The 24,358-nt window shown below is 47.6% G+C and overlaps 10 protein-coding genes across 17 annotated transcripts; 5 read left to right on the forward strand and 5 right to left on the reverse strand.

Moving 5' to 3' along the window:
* The first annotated feature begins 426 nt into the window (after positions 1–426).
* On the forward strand, positions 427–9,064 carry FOXG_08371 (uncharacterized protein). 5 transcript variants are annotated; one of them, XM_018387277.1, is made up of 6 exons: positions 427–1,233; positions 1,285–1,496; positions 1,549–2,831; positions 2,879–5,225; positions 5,280–5,937; positions 5,994–6,441. In XM_018387277.1, exons 1-3 carry the CDS (start codon positions 632–634, stop codon positions 2,577–2,579), a joined length of 1,845 nt encoding a protein of 614 aa, XP_018245116.1. In that variant the 5' UTR covers positions 427–631; the 3' UTR covers positions 2,580–2,831; positions 2,879–5,225; positions 5,280–5,937; positions 5,994–6,441. The 5 variants fall into 5 exon arrangements, with proteins under 5 accessions (XP_018245116.1, XP_018245114.1, XP_018245115.1 ...); XM_018387275.1 differs by having other exon boundaries at positions 2,879–5,937; positions 5,994–8,728; XM_018387276.1 differs by having other exon boundaries at positions 5,308–8,728.
* Positions 2,240–4,872, reverse strand: FOXG_08372 (D-lactate dehydrogenase). The gene has a single exon (XM_018387278.1). The coding sequence runs from the start codon at positions 4,325–4,327 to the stop codon at positions 3,281–3,283; it is 1,047 nt and encodes a 348-aa protein (XP_018245117.1). The 5' UTR covers positions 4,328–4,872; the 3' UTR covers positions 2,240–3,280.
* On the reverse strand, positions 5,665–9,285 carry FOXG_08373 (uncharacterized protein). Of its 3 annotated transcripts, XM_018387280.1 has the most exons (3): positions 8,858–9,285; positions 8,471–8,706; positions 5,665–8,424 (listed from the first exon to the last, which is right to left on the reverse strand). In XM_018387280.1, the coding sequence occupies exons 2-3, from the start codon at positions 8,529–8,531 to the stop codon at positions 6,233–6,235; spliced, it is 2,253 nt and encodes a 750-aa protein (XP_018245119.1). In that variant the 5' UTR covers positions 8,532–8,706; positions 8,858–9,285; the 3' UTR covers positions 5,665–6,232. The 3 variants fall into 3 exon arrangements, with proteins under 3 accessions (XP_018245119.1, XP_018245120.1, XP_018245118.1); XM_018387281.1 differs by having other exon boundaries at positions 5,665–8,706; XM_018387279.1 differs by having other exon boundaries at positions 8,471–9,285.
* Positions 9,251–11,528, forward strand: FOXG_08374 (uncharacterized protein). The gene is made up of 3 exons (XM_018387282.1): positions 9,251–9,886; positions 9,937–9,965; positions 10,019–11,528. Exons 1-3 carry the CDS (start codon positions 9,628–9,630, stop codon positions 10,523–10,525), a joined length of 795 nt encoding a protein of 264 aa, XP_018245121.1. The 5' UTR covers positions 9,251–9,627; the 3' UTR covers positions 10,526–11,528.
* Positions 10,777–12,520, reverse strand: FOXG_08375 (uncharacterized protein; the record flags this gene model as incomplete). Its single annotated transcript, XM_018387283.1, has 4 exons — positions 12,057–12,520; positions 11,806–12,007; positions 11,527–11,754; positions 10,777–11,472 (listed from the first exon to the last, which is right to left on the reverse strand). Exons 1-4 carry the CDS (start codon positions 12,341–12,343, stop codon positions 10,777–10,779), a joined length of 1,413 nt encoding a protein of 470 aa, XP_018245122.1. The 5' UTR covers positions 12,344–12,520.
* Positions 12,521–12,906: 386 nt separating this feature from the next.
* Positions 12,907–16,682, reverse strand: FOXG_08377 (uncharacterized protein). The gene is made up of 2 exons (XM_018387285.1): positions 15,293–16,682; positions 12,907–15,244 (listed from the first exon to the last, which is right to left on the reverse strand). The coding sequence occupies exons 1-2, from the start codon at positions 16,210–16,212 to the stop codon at positions 14,338–14,340; spliced, it is 1,827 nt and encodes a 608-aa protein (XP_018245123.1). The 5' UTR covers positions 16,213–16,682; the 3' UTR covers positions 12,907–14,337.
* FOXG_08376 (uncharacterized protein) lies at positions 13,209–14,322 on the forward strand. Its single transcript, XM_018387284.1, has one exon. It carries the CDS (start codon positions 13,315–13,317, stop codon positions 14,119–14,121), a length of 807 nt encoding a protein of 268 aa, XP_018245124.1. The 5' UTR covers positions 13,209–13,314; the 3' UTR covers positions 14,122–14,322.
* Positions 16,683–18,029: 1,347 nt separating the features above from the next.
* FOXG_08378 (uncharacterized protein) lies at positions 18,030–19,184 on the reverse strand. Its single transcript, XM_018387286.1, has one exon. It carries the CDS (start codon positions 19,154–19,156, stop codon positions 18,119–18,121), a length of 1,038 nt encoding a protein of 345 aa, XP_018245125.1. The 5' UTR covers positions 19,157–19,184; the 3' UTR covers positions 18,030–18,118.
* Positions 19,185–20,660: 1,476 nt separating this feature from the next.
* FOXG_08379 (peptidylprolyl isomerase) lies at positions 20,661–22,136 on the forward strand. Of its 2 annotated transcripts, XM_018387287.1 has the most exons (6): positions 20,661–21,085; positions 21,142–21,206; positions 21,270–21,330; positions 21,391–21,411; positions 21,498–21,539; positions 21,595–22,136. In XM_018387287.1, exons 1-6 carry the CDS (start codon positions 20,856–20,858, stop codon positions 21,620–21,622), a joined length of 447 nt encoding a protein of 148 aa, XP_018245126.1. In that variant the 5' UTR covers positions 20,661–20,855; the 3' UTR covers positions 21,623–22,136. The 2 variants fall into 2 exon arrangements, with proteins under 2 accessions (XP_018245126.1, XP_018245127.1); XM_018387288.1 differs by having other exon boundaries at positions 21,498–22,136.
* Positions 22,137–22,915: 779 nt separating this feature from the next.
* On the forward strand, positions 22,916–24,315 carry FOXG_08380 (ubiquitin-activating enzyme E1; the record flags this gene model as incomplete). The annotated part of the gene is made up of 2 exons (XM_018387289.1): positions 22,916–22,921; positions 23,077–24,315. The coding sequence occupies 2 exons, from the start codon at positions 22,916–22,918 to the stop codon at positions 24,313–24,315; spliced, it is 1,245 nt and encodes a 414-aa protein (XP_018245128.1).
* Positions 24,316–24,358: the final 43 nt, after the last annotated feature.

The raw sequence follows: 24,358 nt of genomic DNA on the forward strand, positions 1-24,358 counted from the left end.
ATTTGAATAAAGCTTAAACTAAAGGGATCAGACTAGAATTGAGGGACAGAACTAAAGAGAATGAAAAAGATGCGGCTGATATTGAGGCTCACAAACAAGCAAGGATGCAAAAGGCATGTAACATGTTCATCCCCTGATCAGAAGAAGCAAATAATGAATCGATAATGCTACACTCCAACACCGAAGTATCCCCAACCAACCAAGCGAGTGTCTCCAGCAAAAACAGGTAAATTTGTGATGTATGCTTATCCTTGTAAACACACTCAAGTTCTCGGATGGAGCCGCACGGTTCGCAGCCGCATCCGCAAAGAGTGGGCCTTTGAGCCGTGTGGCGAGGACCCACCTTGACGGCCCAGCGCCGGAATTCGGGTGCGGCGATATCAATTCATGTGGGGACAAAGTTACCATTCTCATTGAATGAGAAATCTTTGGTAAAAGAGATGAGATGAGATGGGGTAAGTATATAGAGGTGGGCATGGCCCAGTTTGTGAAAGATTTATTTTCTATTGAGCATCTTGAGACATTGACCTGATTCTCATACTCTATCCATCTACTCTACTCTCCTTGACTTACTATATTAACCTTACATACTGAGTATTGTAATACACTATCAACCAGCCAAACAAACAGAATGGATCAACAAAATCCAAATCGTTCTTCGACAACTCTAGAAGGTCGTGAAGACGACACCACCTTCGCGCCCCTGAACACGCACCAAACAACAATGAGCCGCATCCGTCGCTCCCTCTCCCACACCCACACTCACTCCCACGACGGCTCCCAGAAAGAAACCCGCGATCCAGATCTAGATATCGACCTGCCCTACCGAACCCTCAGTGCCAACGCCAACCTAGACGAGTACCGCGTTGAAGTTCCAGGCGGTGCTATCCCCGGTCCTATCCAGCCTGAGGAGATCGCGAGAAAGTCAACGAACCATGAGCCTGGACAGGAGAGGCGATATAAGCTTGTTACTTTCACCCCCGGAGATAAGGAGAATCCTAAGAATTGGAGCAAGGCTTATAAGTGGTGGTGCACTATGGTTGTGGCGCTGACGTGTTTCGTTGTTGCGTTCTGCTCTAGTGTTATCACTGCCGATATCGCGGGCGTGGTTAAGGATTTGAATGTTAGCAATGAACTTGCTCTTGTGAGTATTAGTTTATTCGTTGTGGGTTTTGGTGTTGGACCTATGGTTTTTGCACCTCTTTCTGAGATTTACGGTCGACGAATCATCTAGTAAGTCATCTCAGCTTAAGATATTTGGTGATTGTCACTAACCTTGTTCAGTGGCTCTACTCTTCTTGTCGCTGTCATCTTCATTATTCCCTGTGCTGTGGCAAAGAACATTGAGACTCTTCTTGTCTGCCGAGCCATCGATGGTATTGCTTTCTCAGCACCCATGACCCTTGTTGGTGGTACTCTCGCCGATCTGTGGAAGAATGAAGAGCGTGGTGTTCCCATGGCTGCATTCTCTGCTGCTCCTTTCATCGGTCCTGCTAGTGAGTTACCTTTAAACACCTTCACTTATCCAGATACTAACGAATGCATCAGTTGGTCCTCTTGTCGGTGGTTTCCTCTCTGATGCCGCTGGTTGGCGATGGCTCTACTGGATCCAGCTCATCCTCGCCTTCGTCGTCTGGATTCTCATCACCTTCACCGTCCCTGAGACTTACGCCCCTACTCTTCTCGCCCGCCGAGCTCGCAAGCTTCGAGCTGCCACTGGCGAAACCGACCACGTTACAGAGCAGGAACTGGATCTTCGACCTCTCTCTGAGCGTCTCCGAATCTTCCTTATTCGACCTTTCCAGCTTCTCTTTGGCGAGCTCATCGTCTTCCTTATCTCCGTGTACATGAGTGTTCTCTACGGTCTTCTGTACATGTTCTTCGTTGCCTTCCCTATCATCTACCAGAAGGGCAAGGGTTACTCTGCTGGAAAGACCGGTCTCATGTTCATTCCTGTCGCTGTTGGTGTTCTCCTCTCAGCTGCTTGCTCTCCTTGGGTAAACAGCCATTACATCTCGCTCGTCAAGAAGCACAATGGTCATCCTCCCGCTGAGGTTCGTCTTATTCCCATGATGGCCTCATGCTGGTTCATTCCCATTGGTCTCTTTATCTTCGCCTGGACTTCATACAAGGAGCTTTCTTGGGCCGGCCCTGCTATGGGTGGTTTTCCTGTCGGCTTTGGCTTTATTTTCCTTTACAACTCTGCCAACAACTACCTTGTCGACTCTTATCAGCATCAAGCTGCTTCCGCTCTCGCTGCAAAGACTTGCATCCGAAGCTTCTGGGGCGCTGCAGTTGTTCTCTTCACTGAGCAGATGTATGAGCGTCTTAACGATCAATGGGCCTCAACACTCCTTGCTTTCATCAGTCTTGCTTGCTGTGCCATTCCCTTCCTGTTCTGGAAATACGGTGCTAAGATCCGTGGGCGTAGCAAGTACGCCTACGCTGGTGATGACGAGACTGTCGACGATATTGAGAAGGCCAAGGGCCGTGGTAACACTCATGGCGGCGCTCAAGTCCGTGATGACTCTGAGGATGAGGATCTTCGCCGTGCTCGCAGCTACGTGAGCAACCCTTAAGCCAATTGCACTAGATTGGCTCTCCAACTTGTCCCTTGGACAATTTCACAACAAAATAGACTGGGAATTAGACTTAGACTTGGGGTGGCACAAGGAGGTTGGACTTTAATGCCTGGACAGGACTTGCATATAGGGATAATATGCACGGAAAATTATTTAAAGGGGACTTGGATATTTAGCATAATACCCTTGAATTTAATGTCATTTTAATCAACACACTGAACCATCAATCAGTGCCTCTTTCACCTGTCTGTGAGAAGTATCCTAGCCTGATAAACGAGACTTTGCTGACATCCAAGAACATTTCTTTTCACCACCGGAACCGGACGAAAACGGAACGAAAACGAAGAAACAGACGCGATGCTTGAATCACTATCATGGTACACAGCAACTAGGTTTTCAGGGGGTCGGAAGGCGTTCATGCAAGCTTATTCTTCATCGGTACTGTTCGGCGATGAAATGGGTCGCATCAGAGCTTTCATTGACAGGGCCCACTTGGTGAAGAACATGGCAGCAGGGATCGCTCTTCATCTCCTTCTAGTTCCCGGCTCGGCCGTGATAGCATCCCACTAGAGGAGTGAACTTTTGCCCGAACAAGGATAGGAGCAAAGGGTTGTTATCTCCAGTGGATCATCGACTCTCCCTCTCCTAAACGCCGCGAAAACAAAGAACAGAACAGAAAAGTAAATAATGGGACCCCTTTAGATGGCGCGGACGGGTAGTGATTCACGGCGTCGCAACTTGAGGTCCTTGGTGAGAGAGTTCTTGCTTGTCTTGGTCTCTATCCACTCCTCAAGATTGCTGAGGGTGCACTCGGCAATCTCGGTGAGAGCCTCCTCGGTGAAGAAGGCTTGATGACCACAAACAACCACATTGGGGAACGTCATGAGACGCATGAGCTTATCATCTTGAATGATTGTCGACGAGTGGTCGTTGTAGAAGAGTTCGCCTTCAGCCTCGTACACATCAAGTGCAAGGCCACCGATATGGTTTGTCTTGAGGGCATGAATGACAGATTCGGTGTCGAGCAGGCCACCTCGAGAGGTATTGACTAGCATAGCACCCTCTTTCATCAGAGAAAGAGTGTTGCGGTTGATAATGTGCCGTGTTTGCTCCATGAGAGGGCAATGAAGACTAACAATATCGCACTGGGGCAGAAGGTCTTCGAGAGATTTGTACTCGCCATACTCCTCAAAAGCTGGTGAAGGGAAGGGATCATATGCAAGGAGTCTGCAGCCGAAACCCTTCATGATGCGTGCAGTAGCAAGGCCGATTTTGCCAACACCGACAATTCCGACAGTCTTGCCATAGAGGGTCTTTCCGAGAAGGCCATCGAGAGCAAAGTTACCCTCACGAACACGGTTGTAAGCGCGATGGGTCTTTCGGTTGAGGGTCTGAATCAGAGCAACAGCAAACTCGGCAACAGCCTCGGGAGAGTAAGAGGGGACATTGGCGACCATTATGCGGAGACGCTGGGCGGCATCGAGGTCAACATTGTTGAAGCCTGCACATCGCAGCAAAATAGCCTTTACGCCAAATTCTGACAGGGCGGAGATGACATTGTCGTTGACGACATCGTTCACGAAGACGCAAATGGCATCGGCTCCATCGACGAGGGAAACGGTATCTTCGTTAAGAGCGAATTCGTGAAAGATGAGCTCGATGCCAGACTCTGCGTGCTTGGCGCCGAGGACTGACGACAAGTACTTTTTATCGTAGGGTTTTGTGCTGAATACGGCGAGCTTCATGATGATAAGATAAGGATGAGTCGGATTGAAGTTGAGGAAGAGGAGGAAGAGATGGAGATGTAAGAGATGAAAAGCTTATACAAGGGATTGAAGAGGAAGAAATAAATAAGTAAGGTATGTGTTGTGTGACTGCTTGACAGCTAAGCTCTTTCCTTGATCCAATTACGCGGGGTTTTTGAAGCTTGGAAGGTAAATATGGACGTTTCTGGGCGTTCTCCACCAGGAACGGGGAGCTTCAACTTGAAGTATATATAAGGTACACTCACCTAAAATAGGTACCTAAAACACCTAGCAATTATACCTCTATTCTCAATAATTCAGACTCGATCATCTATGAACCCACTCAGCACAGCCCCTACACGAGGGGAGAAAAAAGGAGGTCACATCCAATAACTCTATCCAGCTTCAGCACATACACCGATCAACCATCTCCAATTACAGCGGTGTCGTCAGCATGTGCCTTGGAAAATCAGACCATACCAATATCCATAGCTTGGACGCCAAGCATGTGTGTGCAACTGTTACAAGAAAGGAGGCGATTATTATTATCTTTGAGGCTGACGATTGAGTTGGGCTTCAACGTATGATTAAGCTTTTCACTAACACTCATTTTCAGCTGTCATTGTTGTTGTTTCTTAGGAGACGCATTCCTACGTCAATACCAACACCGAACAAGTATAGGCGATCAAAATATATTATTTTAATAGCTTGCTGCAAAGATAAATCCAGTATAATTCGTATGCACCCCACGCTCGCCAAATCAACTGAGGCTCTTCTGACCCTAATCTCATCTCCCATAAAAATGTCCCCGGAATCGTTCGGTGTCCATGTCCCGGGGATCCGGGTTAATGACCCCCGGCCCCTAATGGATGGGACTATTTATTGTCTGATATGCAAGGCACGCAGAGCCCCAATCATCCCTTCTTTATGGTCTGATTTCAACAATCGAAAGTTGTAATTTCTAAGATCGATCTTGATAGGATCACAAAGGCCCCTGCTGGGCTTGAAACGGACAAGGATATACGCAAGGTCAGCTTCGGTGACATATCAACGGTGACCACTGGACGCTTGTGCAATTCGGTGAGCGTTGCAGCATCTCATTTATGGCCTCGTTTGAAGGTTTGATTGATATCATGAGCAATGCGTGAGTCATCGGGAAGGCATTGGCACTTCGTATACAAGGCTATGTTGCATCTCAGCAATGGTCTGATATGCATCCTCTACTAAATGAAGCAGTACTTGTGGAGTATTCACTGGACTATCCTCTCCTGCGTTGACACCTAATTCTATATTTGAGACCACCTCCATCAAGGATTCTCTGTATCGATATGCAAGTATGCCGTTTTATAAGAAGAAAGAGTTTGAATACGATCCAGAACATGATATTAGACTGATTATCACTCTCCTTCAAACGCCTTACCAAACTCATTTGGACTACTCGATTAGAACCAAACAAACGCACGAATCTCGGATCTCACATCACTGTGGAGCAACAATCTACGATGCATTGGCATTTTTGGGCCTTGTATGGCCTTCAAGGTGAGATATCTTCCTGAAGAAATCTCTTTGAGACCATGCTCGGGCTGTGAAATCGGAATCGCGAATTAGTAGTTGAGTGTTGCAGTTAGAAGGTATCATGCAGTTACGGATGATCTGATGATAATAGGCCAGCAAGACCCAGCCGATCGGCTCCTCCACGATACCCGGATGCATCTCACATTACCCGAGTAGATCATATCTAAGGTTAAATGCTATCATGCATCTTGTCACAGCGTGTGGAGCAATCCATCAAGACATCGGCCCGGTCCGTATCCCTGCCTTGCTCGTCCGAGGAGATGTCACAACAATATCTAGCCATTGGGGAGCTGAAGAGCTTGGTTTCTTATTACTTCTTTGGTCTTTTCTCTAACGCTTATAAGTGCCGCTGATGGTGTAATCCTTCTTCGGCCCCTTAACCGTATACTCGATGCCCCACTCCTTCAGGTTCACGGCCTGGAAGGCAAAGTTGTACTTGACATCGTAGTAATCATCAATGCACAAATGTCCTGCCTTGGCCTTCCATCCCTTATTTGTCGGTTCTGTGAACTCAATCTCGTGGAAAAGATAGTCTGCACGCTTCAGATCCTCTGGTTTAGCGAACCACACGCTCAGCACATCTTTGAGCTCGTCATATCTCCAGACGTAACGGCGTGTGGCCTTGAAGCCAAATCCCTGTTCGGTCTTGAACTCTCCCTCTTCGATATAGAGATACTCCATGCCCAGCTCATCATCGCTAGGGGAATCCTCGCTAGCGTTGACCGCACATCGCAAGCCATCGTTCGTCTTCTCGCGGAGGAGGAACTGCGCGGTTCCACTAAAGTGTCCGCTCGGGTGTGATGGTAGTTTGCTGACAAGATCACGCTCGAGTTTCCATGTACCGAGAAGACTTCGAAAAACAGCGTGGGCCACGAATCTTGACGTCGTCAGACCATCAGTTGCATCTTTGCGTGTCTGCTCGAGTGATTTTGTCGCAGCATCCTTTGAATCCTGATCGTCACCAGGATTTGAGTACCTCGCCGGTGTGAGCATGTCCAATGGCAGATTGTTATGTGGTAAGCTGGGAACTGGAGGCTCAAGAGGCTGGCGAATCTTCAACTCAAGTGCCTCTGCAATCTCATTCACCAGATAAGGGTAGTCGCCCATTGGGAACTGCGATACTCGGGGATCATTTCGCAATTCGAGTGTTCGCTGAATCGAGATGTCATCGCGAAGCTTGTTCTTAAAGATCTCAGATTCACGACCAGGGGATACATTGTCTGACCACAGCGCAGCCACAAACCGAGCCTGCATCTGCATCACACCCCAGTAAGGAGATCTGTAAAATCCCACAAAGCCTAGATCTGGCACTTCGGGGTGATGAGTTCCATGGAAAGCCAGGGCGACAGGCTGATCAATATGTTTTGGTGAGAAATGAAGTGCCTTCAAGACGTCTTCAGGAAGGTAGTTTATGCAAGGTGAAGCATCAAAACCTGTCGCAACCACCACTGCTGCAATGTCCTCAATCTTTGTGCCATCGGACAGTGTTGCCGTAGATCCTCCGAGGCTTTCAACTTTGCCTTTCGACAAAGAAATCATTCCAGATCGAATAAAATCAGTGTACCATTCGCTGACAGCTAAATAGGGCTGCTTATCATCATTTGTGCCATCGATTTGGAGCAGTGGGGAGTATTCGGATTGATCAGAGCCAAGAACGCCTTTGTAGACGCTGTGGACCACCTTTGCTGTCGCTTCGGGGATGTGTCCTTGTGTATTGGTCAGGGGTCGAGGACGGTTGTTGAGGTTATATGAAGAAAAGTCGAGAGGGAGAAATGGCGCTGCGACTTCTGCAGGCTTGGGACTGGTATAAAGAGGAAATACCCAGATCGGGCGCTGAATGACATGATGAATACTGTACTTGTCGATATCGGTAATCTTCGATGGATCGGGTGAGTTGGCCTCGGAGGAAAGATGAGCGCCAATAGTTCCAGCAATCTCAACACCAGACATCTGCCCACCAACGACGAGGATCTTTCCACCACCAGGTCTGCCTTTGCCCAGAAGGCTCTTCACTTCCCTGAAATGGCTGCTGTGGACAACAGGGATAGCTGTCTGCTTCTCAAGGCTCTCGGGTATAATTGGCTTTCCAAAGAAACCAGAAGCAACAAGAAGATAGTCAAAGTTCCTTGTTTCAGTTCCAGCATCTGACTTGGTGTTGGCAACCCAACCATTAGATGACCCCTTCGGCCGCTCTGCACTCTCAACTCGTGTACCAAGCTTGAGTTCAAAGTCCTTGTTGCTCTTCAGGAACCGCTCGAGATATCTGTGAAGATACTTTCCAACCATCCAACCTTGTGGGAGTTGAGGATCACTATCTTCCCAGGCAAGTTCACTAAACTGCATTGTATGTCTGCTCTGGTTCGCCCACATAAATGGGTGGACCTGTCTGCCATTGTCCGTCTTTGACGTAGGCCACAGACCTCCAATATCCTTCTGGGCATCGAAGATGGTGACTTTGAATTCGCCGGGGGCAGTGTTGTGTAACAGCGTTTTGGCTGCGACAAGTCCCGAAGGACCAGCGCCTACAATACTCAGCGAAGCTGTCAGAGATAGCAAGGCGTGACTTACCAACAATACAAACCGTCTTAGCCATTTTTCTCACGCCGGATAAGTACCTGGAGATACTCATATAAGAGCTCAATGACTCCTATACAATCCCTGTCCGAGGCTCACTTTTACGATGAGTAGACAGGGTTGAGCGATTTGTAGCAAGAAAGCTAGGATGAGGGGACTGGTGTAGGATAAGCAAATTTGAGAGAACAGCAGGCCTTCATATAAGACTCATAAATGCAAGAACACCACCCCTTCACGACTGACCGTCAGTAGGCAAACACAATCTTAGGGTGATATACAGCATTCAGTGAGAAAGAGCATCCAATGGTTGAGCACACCGTAAGCGGTTTAGTCGATCAAGCTCCGCAACTCCCGAGATCTTCCAAGTCGTAGGTGGCTTACCTAAGCGTTTGTGCTTGTGAAATGCATCAGATTGCGACTTCATATTTATTCAAACAATAGATAAAGCAGTACTGGGCGAGAATAACAATCTCTTCGCTTGAGTGATATGGCTACCTATAAAACCATAGATCTTCGCATGGAGATTGCCTGTGTTGCTTGGTAGGTAGCTTGGGCTGTCTCATCTCAGAATCTAGCGTTACTTTCTGGTGTAAGCGGCATAACAGTTTGTGTCCAACATGAGAACTAAGAATGAGGGTTTTGCTTTGGGGCCAAAAGAGTATGTTTTAACCATTAGTTAAAAGAACATGAGTTCATGGTATTAGTAAGACGAGTAGAAAGATATTATTTAAATGCCAGTTATGCATGTCATCAACTCCAGCTAAACTCCGAGCCAGTCTAACAACACCACTAACACCATCAACCCTGACATCACAACCCCCAGCATAACCAGGGAACTTCAGGTCAGTATGATATAAAAATCACCTTGATGGCGAGGAAAATCATTCGAATCTCGTCAATCCCAAGATCCATAATATCAAATGCCGTTATCCTTTCAGAATTAGTAATGGTTGATTGCCCCGCTTTGTTACGAATGTCGTCATACCTCGTAGAATTCGTCAGTTGCCCTGTAGCTTTAAAGTAGATAAATACCCAAGGTCCAACTCTAATCAGATTATCTGGCCAGTATCTAATCTTTTCAGTATCTCATAACTCTTATCGACAAATCCAACCTCTTTTTGACCCAATTGACCCATCCTCACTTATACACAATGGCTTCTCATCACGTTCTTCTTCTTGGCGGCCACGGCAAAATCGCCCAGCTTCTCACTCCTCTCCTTCTCAAGCGTTCGTGGACTGTAACCAGTGTCATCCGAACTTCTGAACAGACCCCTGCCATCGAAAAACTTGGTGCCGGCCTCCCCGGTAAACTCAATGTCCTAGTACGTAGCATTGAGGACGTCACATCCCAGGATAAGGCCTTGAGTATCTTGAATGAAGTCAAGCCCGATTATATTGCTTGGAGTGCTGGTAGGTCAACATACGAGAATCACTCTTGGGCCAATACTGATGAGATACAGGTGCCGGAGGTAAAGGTGGCGCAGAAAGAGTATGAACCAGCCCCATCCTCTTCAGATCAGCTCACTTACTGACCCCTCCTAGACTTTCAAGGTGGACCGAGATGCCGCCGTTCACTTCATCAATGCCGCAGCATCTGTACCCACCATCACCAAGTTCCTTCTTATCTCATACCTAGCTTCTCGTCGATCTGGTGCTTCATGGTGGCCTGCCGGCGAGTGGGATGAGTACAATGAAAAGGTCAACAACGGCGTATTGGCAAACTACTACAAGGCCAAGATCGAGGCCGATGAGACCCTCTACAAGGTCTCCAAGAAGAGTCCTACTCTTGTTGGCATCGATCTGAGACCTGGAACTCTGACTGATGACCCAGCCACCAAAGTTGAGTTTGGCAAAACCAAGAGCATCGCTAAGAACGGTGTTAGCCGTGAGGCTGTTGCTGAGGTTGCCTCACATCTTCTCGCTGCCGACGGTGTCAAGAACGGCTGGTATGATCTACTCGATGGTGATGAGGATATTCCAGCTGCTGTCGAAAGAGTTGTGCGAGAGAACGTGGATGCTGCTGAGGGCGAGGCCATCTATGATGCCTGAAGGTTGTCTGCCTGCAAAAACATCATGGCCATATAATATTTAAGTCATAAGGCATTTTGAATTAATAATGATACATCGCAGCTGATGCTATCCACGCTTGTACCCCATTTTAACACCCGGTGATCCATGCCTGTGACGGCGAATTGTAAAGACATGACAAGTTATGTAACATTTGTGCTTCCCTCAGACAAATGTGTGAAACATTACCTTTTTGACTCCATCCATATAGTTTCTCTTACATACAATATAAATCATGTCGAAACCGGTTTCTCTGCATCCTCAACCGAGTAGGCGCGTAGTTGTCGAGTTCGCTCAAAGGTGTTTCGATAGCTGCCCTTGCTTGAACCAAGTCGGCTATTGAGACGGACCCCGTTTGTACATTCTTCGGCCCCTCCGAACCATTTGAACCTGAGAACACGCATTTCCTCATTGAAGGTCTTCCAGCTGGTGGTGAAATAGATCACGGCGTTCCAAACACCCTGCAAGGGAAGCACACAGCCACTGGCGACACTGAGGGGAAAGCTGATCCTGTCGTGGTGCGTCAGGCTGTACAGCCGGTTGGCGGAGCTCGGAATCCAAGTGATCAACACAGCGAGGCCGAAGATGAAGCTGGTGCGCAAATATGCCATCTTGACTGGATCAAATTGTCTGAGTTTCATAGAAGCGTTAGACTTGACGGCACGAAGTTTAGTCATTACTGAGGAGGGTGGCTGGCGAGAACTGTCGGATGTGCAGAGTGTCTCGAATCGTTGAGCTCTGCTAGAACTCGACGGTTCAATATGCTCGAAAGAACTAGGTAGGACCCAAGATTGGATGCGCGGAGGCATTGCGGCTAGAGGAGGACTTGGAAGTGTAGGCTCTTGTTGGATTACTTGCCTCGGGTCTTCGCGTGTAATCTGAACTTCTGTGACTGCAGTACCATAGAAGTCCTGACGAGGTGTGAGATTCTGAGGACAAAAGTCAGCTTCGCCTGCCTCACTGGCATCAGGTGGGAAGGCTACCGCTTCTGAGGAGCCTCTGTGCTCACTACTCGAATAAGGAATATGATCATTCTTCTCGGCGTTGCCAATAACATCCATCACCATATGCCTGATCTGATTTCGAGTGTGGAAAACGTGGTATCCAACAGCGATGTAGATCATGATGGAGAGGAATGAAAATATCCAGATTGGGATGTAGTAGGCGTAGAGGCGAACAAGACTCCAGTCAGTCCCGATCCAACACCAGAGCTACACATTGTCAGTATACTAGTGAAAGAAGAACGGTTAAAAACCACCTACAGTAGCATCTCCAAATATGAGACCTTCAGGTGAGTTGCGGATTGATATCAAAACAACTGCTGGAATAAAAGGACCACCGAAACAGATCATGCAGTATAGCCAGGCATACTTGCGAAACATTCGAGGATCGGCATTGCAGAAGAACACTAGAAACACATTGATAGCCATGGCAAGTGACCACCAAGGGTCAGACTGCATAAACCTGGGGAAAGAGGTTAGTGTTAAACCATAACCTGAGTCAAATATCATACCATTCGAAGATGAATGCCTGAGCCTGGCAAAGATGTGATCCCTCACCCCTTTCAAGACCATCATAGCCGATCATAGATGCAACACTCGCACCGGCATTTGCGATTGAGGCAAAGATGAGAAACAAATTAGGAGTTGTTCGAAGTTTTTTGAAAAGGCCGAAGGTCAGCAGCACCAGAATGATAGCGATCATAGAACATCCTGCTCCGACTCGTTCTATAGTGATAAGAATCTCGATATGCTCAGGTGAGAAGGTCGGTCCTCGATGATGCTCCGGATGGCCCTCCATGTTGATGCTTGGTGAGGACAAAGCCTTGGAGTTGATGATGGGAAGAAACGAGGAGGCCAAGCGCTCGTTCCGCAAGAGAATGTGAACAAACACAAACGAGGAAAGAGAAGAGGGATAGAAGGAAAAGGGGAAAGAGATGTTGTGAGCTCAACACGGTTGACTTACACACGGAAGGGGCGCTCGGCGACTGCGATAGAGTTCGCAGTTGCCATCAGTGGCAGTTTGAAGGTGATGGCTTAGTTCCTTCCACATTGAATCATGTGGTGAGCGAACAGGATAACAGATGGGATCGTATTTCTCCGATAGTGAATATATGTTAAGAAAATGAATAAAAATCAATGTTTTCTTTCTTTTTATTTCAATGCTATTGTTATTTATTATGCGCAGATTGATTATGCCGTCCTTTTCATTATATTGTTTGTATAAGCTTATATAACACTTCATCACTTAGACAAACCTTACGCAAATAACCTTAATCATAGCCTTAAACAGCTCCAGATCCACTAGAGCTTGATAAGAATCAGCTGTAAAGCTAAATGTTGGGATTTCCATTGTTGCATGTTGCCAAGGAGACTGCACTGCACTCTCTTATTAATGGAACGTCAATTCTGCAATAACGAGGCCTTGACATAACGACCACGACAAGGACCATTAAATGAAAGTTTGGCCGCAGAGGTTCTTCGGTCAAAAGACAATATCATATTCAAATCCCTATATATACCATTTCAACACGGCGATGGCTGATATAAAACTTCTATAAGATCAACCAGATTCAGGGAGCATCCAATTGGAGTGGCCTTTTTTGGCTTTCATCACCATAATGGGACAAGCCTGCATACGTACCTCGGCTTCACAATGACTGCCACATCCTTGATTTCAGGTCGATCGACCTCCATAAACCAGAGGCAAAAGCCTCACATTTCCTCTCTTTTCATTCTCATCTCAACAATTGATCAATCAATTCTCATATAATGCAAATTTCCAAGCTTCTAAGACCCATCTCCACTCAACTGCCGAGCTTCTACATCTCCCGATCGGCCCCGCACTCCCGGGTCCGAAATCGCATCATCGGACCTCCCGCAAACACGACCCTCTCACACATCAGCATCAAAGCCTTCTCGTCAGCCAAAATGGAGTTCCCACCCTTCCACAACTCAATCCTCTGCCCTGCACTTGACCTGGTGCCAGAGAACGCACCACCTGATTTGTTCGCCTCGGAATTGTCCTTCTTTGCTTCTCATCCATGGACGGCTTCTCTGCTCTGCGCTCCTGATGCGATCCCTTTTCTTCCTTCATGTCGCAATCCAAAGTCACAAGCGCATGATCAGCTTTTTGGGAACACACTCAATAATTCTCGTGGCCTGAGGCATCTTATCAGTTACTTTCGTGCGCCTAGTTTTGAGGTCGCCAAGGATCCTGCACATAACATCACTGAGATCGCGGTGCTTGTATCAGTGGGCGAAGGTGTAAGCGGGTATCCTGGGGTGGTTCATGGCGGAATTGTCGCGGCGTTGTTGGATGAGTCAATGGGTACCATCTTTGATTTGAATGGGACTTTGGGTAAAGAGGCTAGGGCGTTCAAGACGCATAGCGTGACGGGTGGTATAGACGTGAAGTATCTCAAGCCTGTGCCAACAGACAGCGTTGTCTGCATCACAGCTGTTGCAGAAGAGATTGATGGTCGGAAGACAAAGGTCAGAGGTGAGATGAAGGATGAGAAAGGCGAAGTGCTGGCGACCTGCTCAAGTCAATGGGTAGCACTTAAACCAAGCTTGTGATCAAAGGAGGCCGGCATACATATATGGTGGCGAGCAGGCTCCTGGATTAGAATAAGACTATATATTACTACCTAGACATAAGAAGAAAGGTATCAAGGAATGCAAGAGTGACAAAGCAAAAGTGGTATATGAAATCCATACAGGAACCTTTCGCCAATACTGAGAAGTCCATCTAATCAAGGTACAAATTATTTTCAGCCGTTAGTCATAAACCGATCATTTAGAGCTCTCTCCCCTCTCCGACTTCAAGCCGGGAACAATAGACTTGACCGCATCTTTAACTTTATGGGGATCTTCCAAAGCTTCGTAGGCGGCCTCTCGCTTACTCTTGTGTCCCTGCTGCCAAGATTCCTCACGGTCATCCAACTCGCTCTCGGCTGAGCTGATACTGCTCTGACTTCTGTTCATGACCATGTTGATCATTCTGCCCTCGTTCTTCTTGACGTTACGCTGGTTCTTCTTCATATCCTGCAGCTCCTGGTCTTCCCAATGCATCGTAATTATACCCAGTCCTGGGAAGTTCTTCTCAAGAAACTCCTTCAGGTATGGCAGGGTTGACTTGTCTGGTCGGTATGTTCCGGAATCGTTGTCGATGATCAGTTGATAATATGCAGGATCATGTGGAGGATGTTCCTTTGGTGGACCTCCAGGGATGTCTTCCTGCGGATGTGTCTTGGTGTGAGGGTGCACATCATCTGAAGCAAGAGGCTTCTTAAGCCGCCGAATAAAGAATTCGCCTGAACAGGCGATGTACGTCTCAACATCCGAATGCATAGTGTGCTTGCTCAACATGTCGATACCGAATTCTTTGCCAGTCTCTGTAAATCTGAACATGCCGTCCAAGGTCAGAACATAGGTAAAAGTGCGACCTCCTTCGTCGAAGTGAACAAGCTTCAGGAATTGCTCTGAAGCCTCTGGCGAGCATGCATCGAAATCGCCATATTCTGTCGATGCGTTGAAATTATAGATACGACGATGCTGGCTGTGCAGTGCTTTGTTCAGGATTGTGCCGCGCAAGCCCGCTGAAGAGTAAATCGATGCAATAATAGGTCTAAACTCGACAAAGCGATGATACAGCTTGGGAGGCACTGGTCCTTGAAGCTGCATCTCATTTGCTTGGAAACTGATGACATGTTAGCATAGCCATTTTCATCTTGAACAAGCAACATACTCATATTTTTGTGTCTTGCTCTTCTTGTTCCCGTCTTGGTCGACTTGCTGATCTTCATCCACTCGGGCATCGTCCTCGGCATTAGCGTTGACCTTGACACCGGCGATTCGACCGATCAGAGGACTGAAATGTTTGACCCATGTTGTTGGTCCAACAGTGTACATTTGCGCATAAGGCGGATCCGACGGTCCCAAAAGCTCCATGCTCAAACGCAGTAGAGGTGTCATGTGAATGTTGTGGGTAACAACACTACTAATAGCTTTGGCCAGATATGCTCGTTTGCTCATCATGCGCTTCTTAGCCTCATACACACGACCAGGAGCGGGAATGCCTTTCCAGTCTGGGCCTATACTGGGCACTTTAATTGTGACATTGCCCAACCTATCATCATGATCGGGGAAATCTTCATCGTACATTCGGCACTTGAGAGTAAAGCCTGTTGGCGGGACGTTGGCGACAATCCATTCATCTTCCCATTCCGGCTCGGTCGTCTTCCTTATGGTTTTCGTACGGTGGGTGAGATCGGGATCCTCCTTATGCCGCTTCGGCTGAGTACCTTTTAGAGTCGCATGAAGGAAGGGATCTGAAGAGGCTGTAACAAAGTCGCCAGGAGCAAGATTTGAGGCGCCGTGGAAGATGAATCGAATGGTATAGCCTTGCGGCGCATCAGGAAGAGGGGTCGGGTCGAAGCCACCGGGAGGTCCTTTTGTAATCTGATGTACACGGTCTTTAAGGCCGGTTCCAATCTTTGTAGGACGCTTTATAGCGTGGTCATGATGATACTCCTGTCCATTTTGTTGTGGGTTCGCACCGTTTGTCTGCTCTTGTGATACTCCATTGCCATTCTGTGTCGCTGTCTCGTCGTGGCTGTGACCGTTCGTTTGGCCATCGCCGTTGGTGCTGCTGATTGGAGTGGTCATTTTCTAGACCCTTGTTTCTGCTGAAGAACGCGAAAGAAAGATCAAGATTGTGATCTAACGAGTTTGCGCCGGAGGATATACTGCTCGATACAGTAACCAAAAACTCTGCGTCACTTGAACGAAATAATGTCCTATCATCCGGGTACCCGAAGGATGGTTTTGTTATGACGATGAAGGAGGAGGGTTGGGTTCAATAACGGTTAAAAGAGGCTGGTTCGTAAGGGTCCTGTCCTCGTTAGATGGTGTGATAAGCGCCGTCGCAACCGTGGCTCTGGAACTGAACTAGAACTGCAACTATTATAATGGCGGCAGACGGTGGCTTATATTTGAGCGCCATGCCAACCAGGCCATGATAATGGTACCTTTCTCCTAATCTCGTTACAGTGGCATGAGAACTTCAGCCAAGGTCAGACTTGGTCTACCCACAACAGCTGTATAACTCAACATCTCTTGGCGCCATGAAGCGTCGCAAGCTCTCATGGCCAAGTCATTAAAAGTACCATTGAATTTGCTATTTTCTGACGTCACCTCGAGTTGTGTACAGGGAAATGCATGCAGGACTTCACGGCTATAGCGGCATTTGATGTGCCAAGGGCTGGGCTGTAGCGGCTATGAGTGCCGCCCAGCGTGGGAACCCCTTGAGATTCACCCACCTAGATGGGGCTTTTAGGGGACCCTGATCATTTTTCTCGGCACAGCCTAGCAATTCTTTACGCGATGGCTTCGGAACGCGGCTCGCCTGTCAAAGCGACTTTTAGTTCAATCATGAGATCTGCGTCGTAAATTTCGATTTTGCTTGTTCATGATCGACATCCTAAAGTTTCACATCTTTTCTCCAGCCATTATCTACTACCACTTCTGGTAACAATATTCACTTACACGCAAGCCGTCTGCTTGCTTCACAACATTGAAATGCAATCCTCAGCTTGAGTCAGGACACTAACATGTGGCTACTAATGTAATTAGTTCATTGAAGGCTCAAGCTCGGATCTCGGATCCAATGTTGGCCAGGCCCTTGTTCTAGACAATAACAAAGCCTCCATCTAATCATTCCATTATCAAATCTAAGGCTGCTTGATGTCCATCATTCAAAATCTGCCAAACCCATGTCTAATTAACCTTTATACGAACCAGTCAGCCCAATCTAACTAAGGTTGTTTAAATGTCCGAACGTGTTAGCGATAACTCAGAAACTCTTGTTTTACGAAATAGCGAATGAGAAGTCATTCCGCCACCTTTATTGGCCTGCTCTTGAGCTTCCTGATGCCTTATGCATGTTGTTACCGTTATTGCCAAACTGACACCTAATTTCATAGCCACGGGGCATATACACAAAAAACACATATCTACGAGGAGACCAATAGATTGCTGTTCTTGGTATTCGGCAACTCCGTGAACGGCATCACTCAACAACAATACATTCAGCCGCACATAGCTTCGCTACTTGCCTACTCAGATACGGCACAGACCCCACGTGGACTATCATGGTCTCATGTCAGCATCCAAATCAAGCCTCAGCCGTTCGTTAAGCTGGCTTGCATAGGCTGGGTGGTCATCTTTCTTGCCAAAACATGCATAGGCAAGAAATAACCATCCAGGGTACATTACATACTCACCTAAGTCAAGCCTTTGCCCCGTCTGTGTCGCGGTCTGATTCAAACGCTGGTTATTGTCAAATAGCAAGCAAGCATATTAACTTGAAATCGTTTATATCCATATATCATTTGAAAGAGTTTGTGCTATCCTTTGTGACATAATGTTTCTTAGTGGATGAAACGTCGAGCCATTGCTATACACTCCTGATATTCACCATAGCAGTGACTTTCCTTAACCAATGCATATTTCACATAAAGTACAGACATAGATAAACAAAAAGCGATCCCAGCACTAATTAGCAAGTGAAACCTTAGAAGAGACCATAAACTGAATCAATCACCTTCCCAATCCTCCATACACAACCATTCGAACCACAGTCCCTCTTCTCAACCTCCGCATTCATAACCCTCCCCCCTTCAACCTCGAGCTTGAATCCCGCGCGCCCCTTGATATGTTTTCCATCCATTCTTCCGAAACCTGCCATTAGGAAGAACCGTGTCGCATCGGCGTTACCAGGTGCCTCAGCAACTTTGGTGAACGACTTTAGCGCTTCATTCGAAGGCACGAGGTAGACAACCTTGGAGTTCTCCTTTGTGCGACGTCCGGAGAACGACATATCAAGACGATCTCTGGGGAACCACGGTGCAACGGTATATAGCAGCTCTCTGACGCGAGATGTCTCAGGGTCGGCGGCCAATATATCCTTCATTGACTTGGAAGGGGAGTGCTTGATGGTTGGTAGAGAGCGGTGATTTCTGGCGGAGTCTTCACCGAAATAGGTGAGCAATGGATCAAGAATGTTGTCAATTTTGTACACGATGCCGTTCGAAGCGGGAACACGGATTGGTTTGCCTTTCTTGTCTTTCAGGAGTTTAGCTTGTGTGCGAGCGCGCACATCAGTCTTCGTCAAGCCTGGGTTGGTGGTGATAACCCCCTTCGAGTCAGTATGAATTGAGAAACCCTCAATCGAGACGATGTTCTTATTGTATAGATCATGTGGAGCGAGTTTGCCCGGCAAGATATGCGTACGGAGAAGAGTGGTCAAGAGAGGATAACCAACTGCTGTGGTCAGCTTCTCCGTGAGGCCATGGACCTTAGCAATCGCCTCGTTGGTAGGGGCGAGGATGGTGAAGTCAAGACCAACGTTGTTGTCATTGAAACGCTCCTCGAATGCAGGTTCGGGAATTCCAATGCCACCTCCTGTTGACTTGAAGAGTTCATAGAATGCGGTCAAGTCCTTGTACTCTTCCAGAACAGTGAGGACAGCATTGGTGCGATTAACCTTGGCTGATGCTCCAGCCAAGAAGAGCATGGAAGCGCACAGCGCTGCTTTGAAGAAGTTGGTCATGTTTGAAAAGAGAGTGTCGAGCGATAATTGTTTTGCTGAAGCTGATGTCTCACATCGTTAGTTGCGGAGCTTCGTACCATTTTATAGATATTTCAATATTATCATTGGACTCCGTAGCTTTGACGATGTTACCCAAGTCGAGTATTACTGTGCATAAGAGAAAGAAAATTCAGGTTTTCTTGATTTTGGAGATTTTCAATGCAACGCTCTTTTGCTCCGTGATGCTTCATGCTTCATACTCAAGTTAAAGTATGTGCTACTCGTGGTTGAGAGGAATTACACCAGAACAAGTAACCATGCACCAAAGATCAAACACGCTGCTGAACCTTGATTCGAGCCGGGACGATCATGCTCCTCACGGGCCAGCTTTATTATCAGCCCTTTATGATTAGTTTAATATGCTGTGCGGCCATAGTCTTTCGCGACAGCGTCCAGAGCTTATAAATGCCATCAGTTATCGAATTCCAGTTAATTTTGTGGCATTTGGGGGCATAAAATGGCACGATCAAGTAACATCAGGACGCTTCATGAGAATACTGAGTATTCGCTCATATGAATTTCTAAGTCTATCATCTGATTCCAATACCTACAGGTAGTGATAATGAAGGACAGTATCTCACAAAGTAATGTGTAGCGTTTTCTTGATAGTCATTACTCTAGATATCAAACTCAACAATGACTCAAACATTCTGCTTTATCAATTACGAATCTTACACTACATACAACTACTACATGAAGCTGAGACTGTATTGGGAATGCAATCAGATAGAAGTGAATAGTAACTGGAAGAATATAACATAAGTGCCGAAGATGATTCTACTCATATAAGTTCATAGACGCATGATATACCCCTTACCCTAGAGCACTGTGATTTTCGCAACTGGTTGCTGCGCTGCCTGAGCAGCTACAGCAAAGGAAGACACGGGGAAGCTGGTGGCTAAAGCAAGCTGAAGCGATGCCATTAGGACACGCTGGACTGTAACTTAGCTGTTCTGATTCAACGTCCCCTTCTTGAATGTTACTATTTTAATCTTTTGTCCCTGCGAACTTCTTAACGCGGATGATGTTGGTGAGGATTCTAAGTACCTATTTAAAAAGATACTCTTTTCTTGCAGCACATATAGCCATAGCGGGTGTACCTCCGAAGCAAGGTACATCTCTCATCAATACGTGCCATTGTTCAGGGTCTGAGTCCCTTCTTACATCGGCCAAGGACAATCACGACATCTGCTTTAATGCGGTATTTTATCCGAATGATGAGTGACATTAACTCCCCGACCAACTGGTGTTCCTATTGTGCCATATGTACTCGTTCAAGGTGATGAAAAGGCTGATGAATGGAAGTATCTTTTAGCTGTTAGTGACCTCCTTGGATTCCGTGAGCTTCTCCCAATCGTCATCCCTAGTGGGGCTTTCAGACAAGCTGATTGGTACCAATCGTCATTCCAGTTGCCATTGCCCCGCTGTCGATCTGACTGCCCCGCCATTTGCTACCCTGAGATCCAATGGAAAGAGCTTATCGAGCTTCTGAAGCCATTGATCATACGGGGAGCTCAACAGAAGAAATCCCATTGTTCCTGTTCCTGGGCCTGGCACCGCATCAGCACTGCATTTCACTTGCCTCGTCCCAACGCTTGCTCAGCTGTTAGGTTTAGGTACTGTAGGTATAAAGCTCCACGCTCGCCTCCTCTTTTTCAAGATGCGCCCTTTCTCTCCTGCATCCATCTCCCGCGTTACTCGCACAACCACTCGAATCAATCCCTTTTTTACCCAACCTCGCAACTTTTCTTTCACACAAGCCATAATGGGTGTTCAGAAGACCATCATCTCCGAGGGCAGCGGCGCCTCTCCTCAGGTCGGCCAAAAGGTCACCATCCAATACACCGGCTGGATCAAGGACGAGTCCAAGCCTGACAACAAGGGTGACCAGTATGTTCATTCGTACGCCCACCGCTCTTGAACGCAGTTGACAACTCTCTTCACAGGTTCGATAGCTCCGTCGGCCGTGGTGCCTTTGTGGTCCCCATTGGTGTTGGCCAGGTCATCAAGGGTGCGTCTCCCTATCCAGTTTCGGATCTGTAACGCATAAGACACCAAAGCTGACTCCAAATAGGCTGGGATGAGGGTGTTACCCAAATGAAGCTCGGCGAGAAGGCCCTTCTCGACATCACCCCGTAAGTGTTCTCAACATCCTCAGATTAGTTGATATTTGGAATGCTAACCGTCACTGGCAGTGACTACGGCTACGGCGCTCGGTAAGCTCACAAATTAGGGCCATTGGACATGATGCCTCTGGAGCCGTCAAGCTAGACCATGAAGAAACAACTAACATAGTTAACAGCGGCTTCCCCGGCGCCATTCCCCCCAACGCCACCCTCCTCTTGTAAGTTGATTGAATATTACCAGATAAATGAACAGCCTACTGACTACTCCTTCAGCGAGGTTGAGCTCCAGAAGATTAACTAAGTCCCTCAACTATCTACCGCTATCCTTCGATCGAGTCTGGGAACATGAAGCTTTGACGGGCTTCTGATTAGCTGCAAACGCTCAACGAATGCTACGATCGACCTGGTGCTCATTATACCCCTACAGACATGTAGCATCGGGGTGCAGTATGGAGTGAGGAACCAAATATGGCGACTTCTACATATTTCCTAGGGACGGTCAAACAAAGAATAATTGAGATCCAACGTGAACCTCTGTGATGACCATTGCTGGCATGTGTTGGTGAACAAAAGGATGCACCGATAAATTGAAAGATATAATCAAGTATCTCGATGCCCCACCCCAAGCTGCTAATCAAGTATGTTTCTTTGTGCCGTAACTGAAGCTCACGTTGGTATGGCATCATGCGTAAAAATGCCCCGCGTACATCGACCCCGCCGTTTAAATCTCATGATGGACCTGCATGATTCTGAGGGTACCTGAACAAGAAGGTCGAGATCGCTGCAGTACCCTGAAAAATCGTACTGATGTGTCCGTAAGGGTTCTATACACCCGAAACTAACCGTGTCAAGTCAATGGAATCCAACAGAAGCTTGGAATCAGAAGCAATTAAGTGCTAGACCCATGAGAGGGGCGTCACCTACGTGTAGCTTTCACCCTAGCAACCTTGAACGTCCATACAGTTGACTTGCTGCGGGGCTGCTGTGCCACGCTGAGCTTGTGTACTTACTGGAGACTTCAAAATACCTAGGCTGCTGGTGGGTGAATGACTCGAAGAAACAGTTCAAAATTGTTCATTGCAGCAAAAACAGTATATAATACCTTAGTGAATACAAAATGAACCGATAAGAAGTGCAGATTGAAGCCTTGTACTGATTGATACCTCAGGCCAGGTGGCTTATTAAAGCTGAGGCGCCCGCTGACAGTATGGTTAGTGGGGCAAGACAGCTCTGCCTGGGGGCTTGGGCCATTACCTCATCACCATAGGACACTCCATGTCGCGCTCTCTTGTTCCACTCAACTTTCAAAAGTAGAACCTCTTTTCTTACAAACCACATTTGACCATACTCACAACACGAATTTTACGACTCTACGGTCTGCGACGAAGATACACATCGCTCGCGGATAACTCATTCTCCTTTCTCCATCTCTCACCGTCCCCTTCTACTCTTTGGTGGGGTTGAGCTCTGCCTGGTGCTGGATCGCCTTCGCAACGACTGACGCAGCGTTTCCAACATTACCACCTCTTCTAAAACAGCCAAGCTGGGGAAGCGAAAGCTCTCCAACGGGGAGTCACCTACCCATAAAAGAATAATGGCCGTAAGCCTAGATCCTCTGTACTCCCTATCTCGGCTTGTCGCCTGCCATACTCTTGCTTGAAGCATCAGAGCATGTGAAAAGCAGGTGCCATTTGAGAGACTTTCACCGTGAACATGCAAACAGGACGCGAAGATTCTAACAGTCCGGCTCAATAGGAACAAAAGCAACCAGAGGTCGACCTTGCGACCCGAATGCAGGTCGATGAGTCTGTTGTTGGACATAACGAAATCGATGAGTCCCTCTACAGCCGACAACTTTATGTGCTAGGCCACGAAGCCATGAAGCGTATGGGTGCTTCTAATGTGCTCATAGTCGGTCTAAAGGGTCTCGGCGTGGAAATCGCCAAGAACATCGCTCTGGCTGGTGTCAAGAGCCTTACCCTCTATGACCCTGCGCCAGTCCAGATTGCGGATCTCTCGTCCCAGTTCTTCCTCACACCCAGCGATGTCGGAAAGCCCAGAGATGAGGTCACTGTGCCTCGTGTCGCCGAGCTCAACGCCTATACCCCCGTTAAGCTCCACCAGTCACCTGGCCTTGATGGTGAACTTTCGCAGTTCGACAAGTACCAAGTTGTTGTTCTGACCAATGCGCCTATCCACCAACAAAAGGCTATCGGTGACTACTGCCACAGCAAGGGCATATACGTTGTTATTGCCGACACATACGGTCTTTTCGGCTCCGTTTTCTGTGACTTTGGCGAGAAGTTCACTTGCATCGATCCTACTGGCGAGACTCCTCTTAACGGCATCGTGGCAGGCATTGACGAGGAGGGCTTGGTGTCTGCACTCGACGAAACTCGACATGGGCTGGAAGATGGCGATTACGTGACATTCTCTGAGGTTGAAGGAATGGAAGCACTCAACGGAGCGGAGCCCCGAAGGATCACGGTTAAGGGCCCATATACCTTCTCAATCGGCGATGTTTCTGGACTCGGTCAATACAAGCGAGGTGGCATGTACCAGCAGGTCAAGATGCCCAAGATCATCAACTTCAAGGACTTCACCACTGCGCTCAAGGAACCCGAGTTCCTTATCTCAGATTTCGCAAAGTTCGACCGACCTCAGCAGCTGCACCTCGGTTTCCAGGCACTCCATGCTTTCCAACTTACTCACAAGCGACTTCCCAACCCCATGGACAATGACGATGCTATCGTCGTTCTTGGTGCTGCTAAGAAGTTTGCTGAGCAGGAGGGTCTTGACATTCAGCTGGATGAGAAGCTTCTGAAGGAGCTGAGCTACCAAGCCCAGGGTGATCTTAACCCTATGGCTGCCTACTTTGGTGGCATTGTGGCACAGGAGATCCTCAAGGCTGTTTCTGGCAAGTTCCAGCCCATCAACCAGTGGATGTACTTTGACTCTCTCGAGTCCCTGCCAACATCTATCAACGAAGAATGAGTCCGACATAACGCAATGGTGAATCCAACAGCTCCATCGCCAA

This window comes from Fusarium oxysporum, chromosome 2 (assembly GCF_000149955.1).
Source record: "Fusarium oxysporum f. sp. lycopersici 4287 chromosome 2, whole genome shotgun sequence".
NCBI classification, from domain to species: Eukaryota; Fungi; Ascomycota; class Sordariomycetes; order Hypocreales; family Nectriaceae; genus Fusarium; species Fusarium oxysporum.

Coding starts and splice junctions, on each gene's coding strand:
- FOXG_08376 (XM_018387284.1), top strand. CDS start 13,315: ATGCAAATTTCCAAGCTTCTAAGACCCATCTCCACTCAACTGCCGAGC.
- FOXG_08373 (XM_018387280.1), bottom strand. CDS start 8,531: ATGAGTATCTCCAGGTACTTATCCGGCGTGAGAAAAATGGCTAAGACG. Junction 8,425..8,470: donor TAAGACGGTTTGTATTGTTG/GTAAGTCACGCC, acceptor TGAGTATTGTAG/GCGCTGGTCCTTCGGGACTT.
- FOXG_08371 (XM_018387273.1), top strand. CDS start 632: ATGGATCAACAAAATCCAAATCGTTCTTCGACAACTCTAGAAGGTCGT. Junction 1,234..1,284: donor TACGGTCGACGAATCATCTA/GTAAGTCATCTC, acceptor AACCTTGTTCAG/TGGCTCTACTCTTCTTGTCG. Junction 1,497..1,548: donor TCCTTTCATCGGTCCTGCTA/GTGAGTTACCTT, acceptor CGAATGCATCAG/TTGGTCCTCTTGTCGGTGGT.
- FOXG_08377 (XM_018387285.1), bottom strand. CDS start 16,212: ATGACCACTCCAATCAGCAGCACCAACGGCGATGGCCAAACGAACGGT. Junction 15,245..15,292: donor AGCAAGACACAAAAATATGA/GTATGTTGCTTG, acceptor ACATGTCATCAG/TTTCCAAGCAAATGAGATGC.
- FOXG_08372 (XM_018387278.1), bottom strand. CDS start 4,327: ATGAAGCTCGCCGTATTCAGCACAAAACCCTACGATAAAAAGTACTTG.
- FOXG_08379 (XM_018387287.1), top strand. CDS start 20,856: ATGCGCCCTTTCTCTCCTGCATCCATCTCCCGCGTTACTCGCACAACC. Junction 21,331..21,390: donor GCCCTTCTCGACATCACCCC/GTAAGTGTTCTC, acceptor CGTCACTGGCAG/TGACTACGGCTACGGCGCTC. Junction 21,540..21,594: donor CCCAACGCCACCCTCCTCTT/GTAAGTTGATTG, acceptor CTACTCCTTCAG/CGAGGTTGAGCTCCAGAAGA.
- FOXG_08374 (XM_018387282.1), top strand. CDS start 9,628: ATGGCTTCTCATCACGTTCTTCTTCTTGGCGGCCACGGCAAAATCGCC. Junction 9,887..9,936: donor TTATATTGCTTGGAGTGCTG/GTAGGTCAACAT, acceptor GATGAGATACAG/GTGCCGGAGGTAAAGGTGGC. Junction 9,966..10,018: donor GTAAAGGTGGCGCAGAAAGA/GTATGAACCAGC, acceptor GACCCCTCCTAG/ACTTTCAAGGTGGACCGAGA.
- FOXG_08378 (XM_018387286.1), bottom strand. CDS start 19,156: ATGACCAACTTCTTCAAAGCAGCGCTGTGCGCTTCCATGCTCTTCTTG.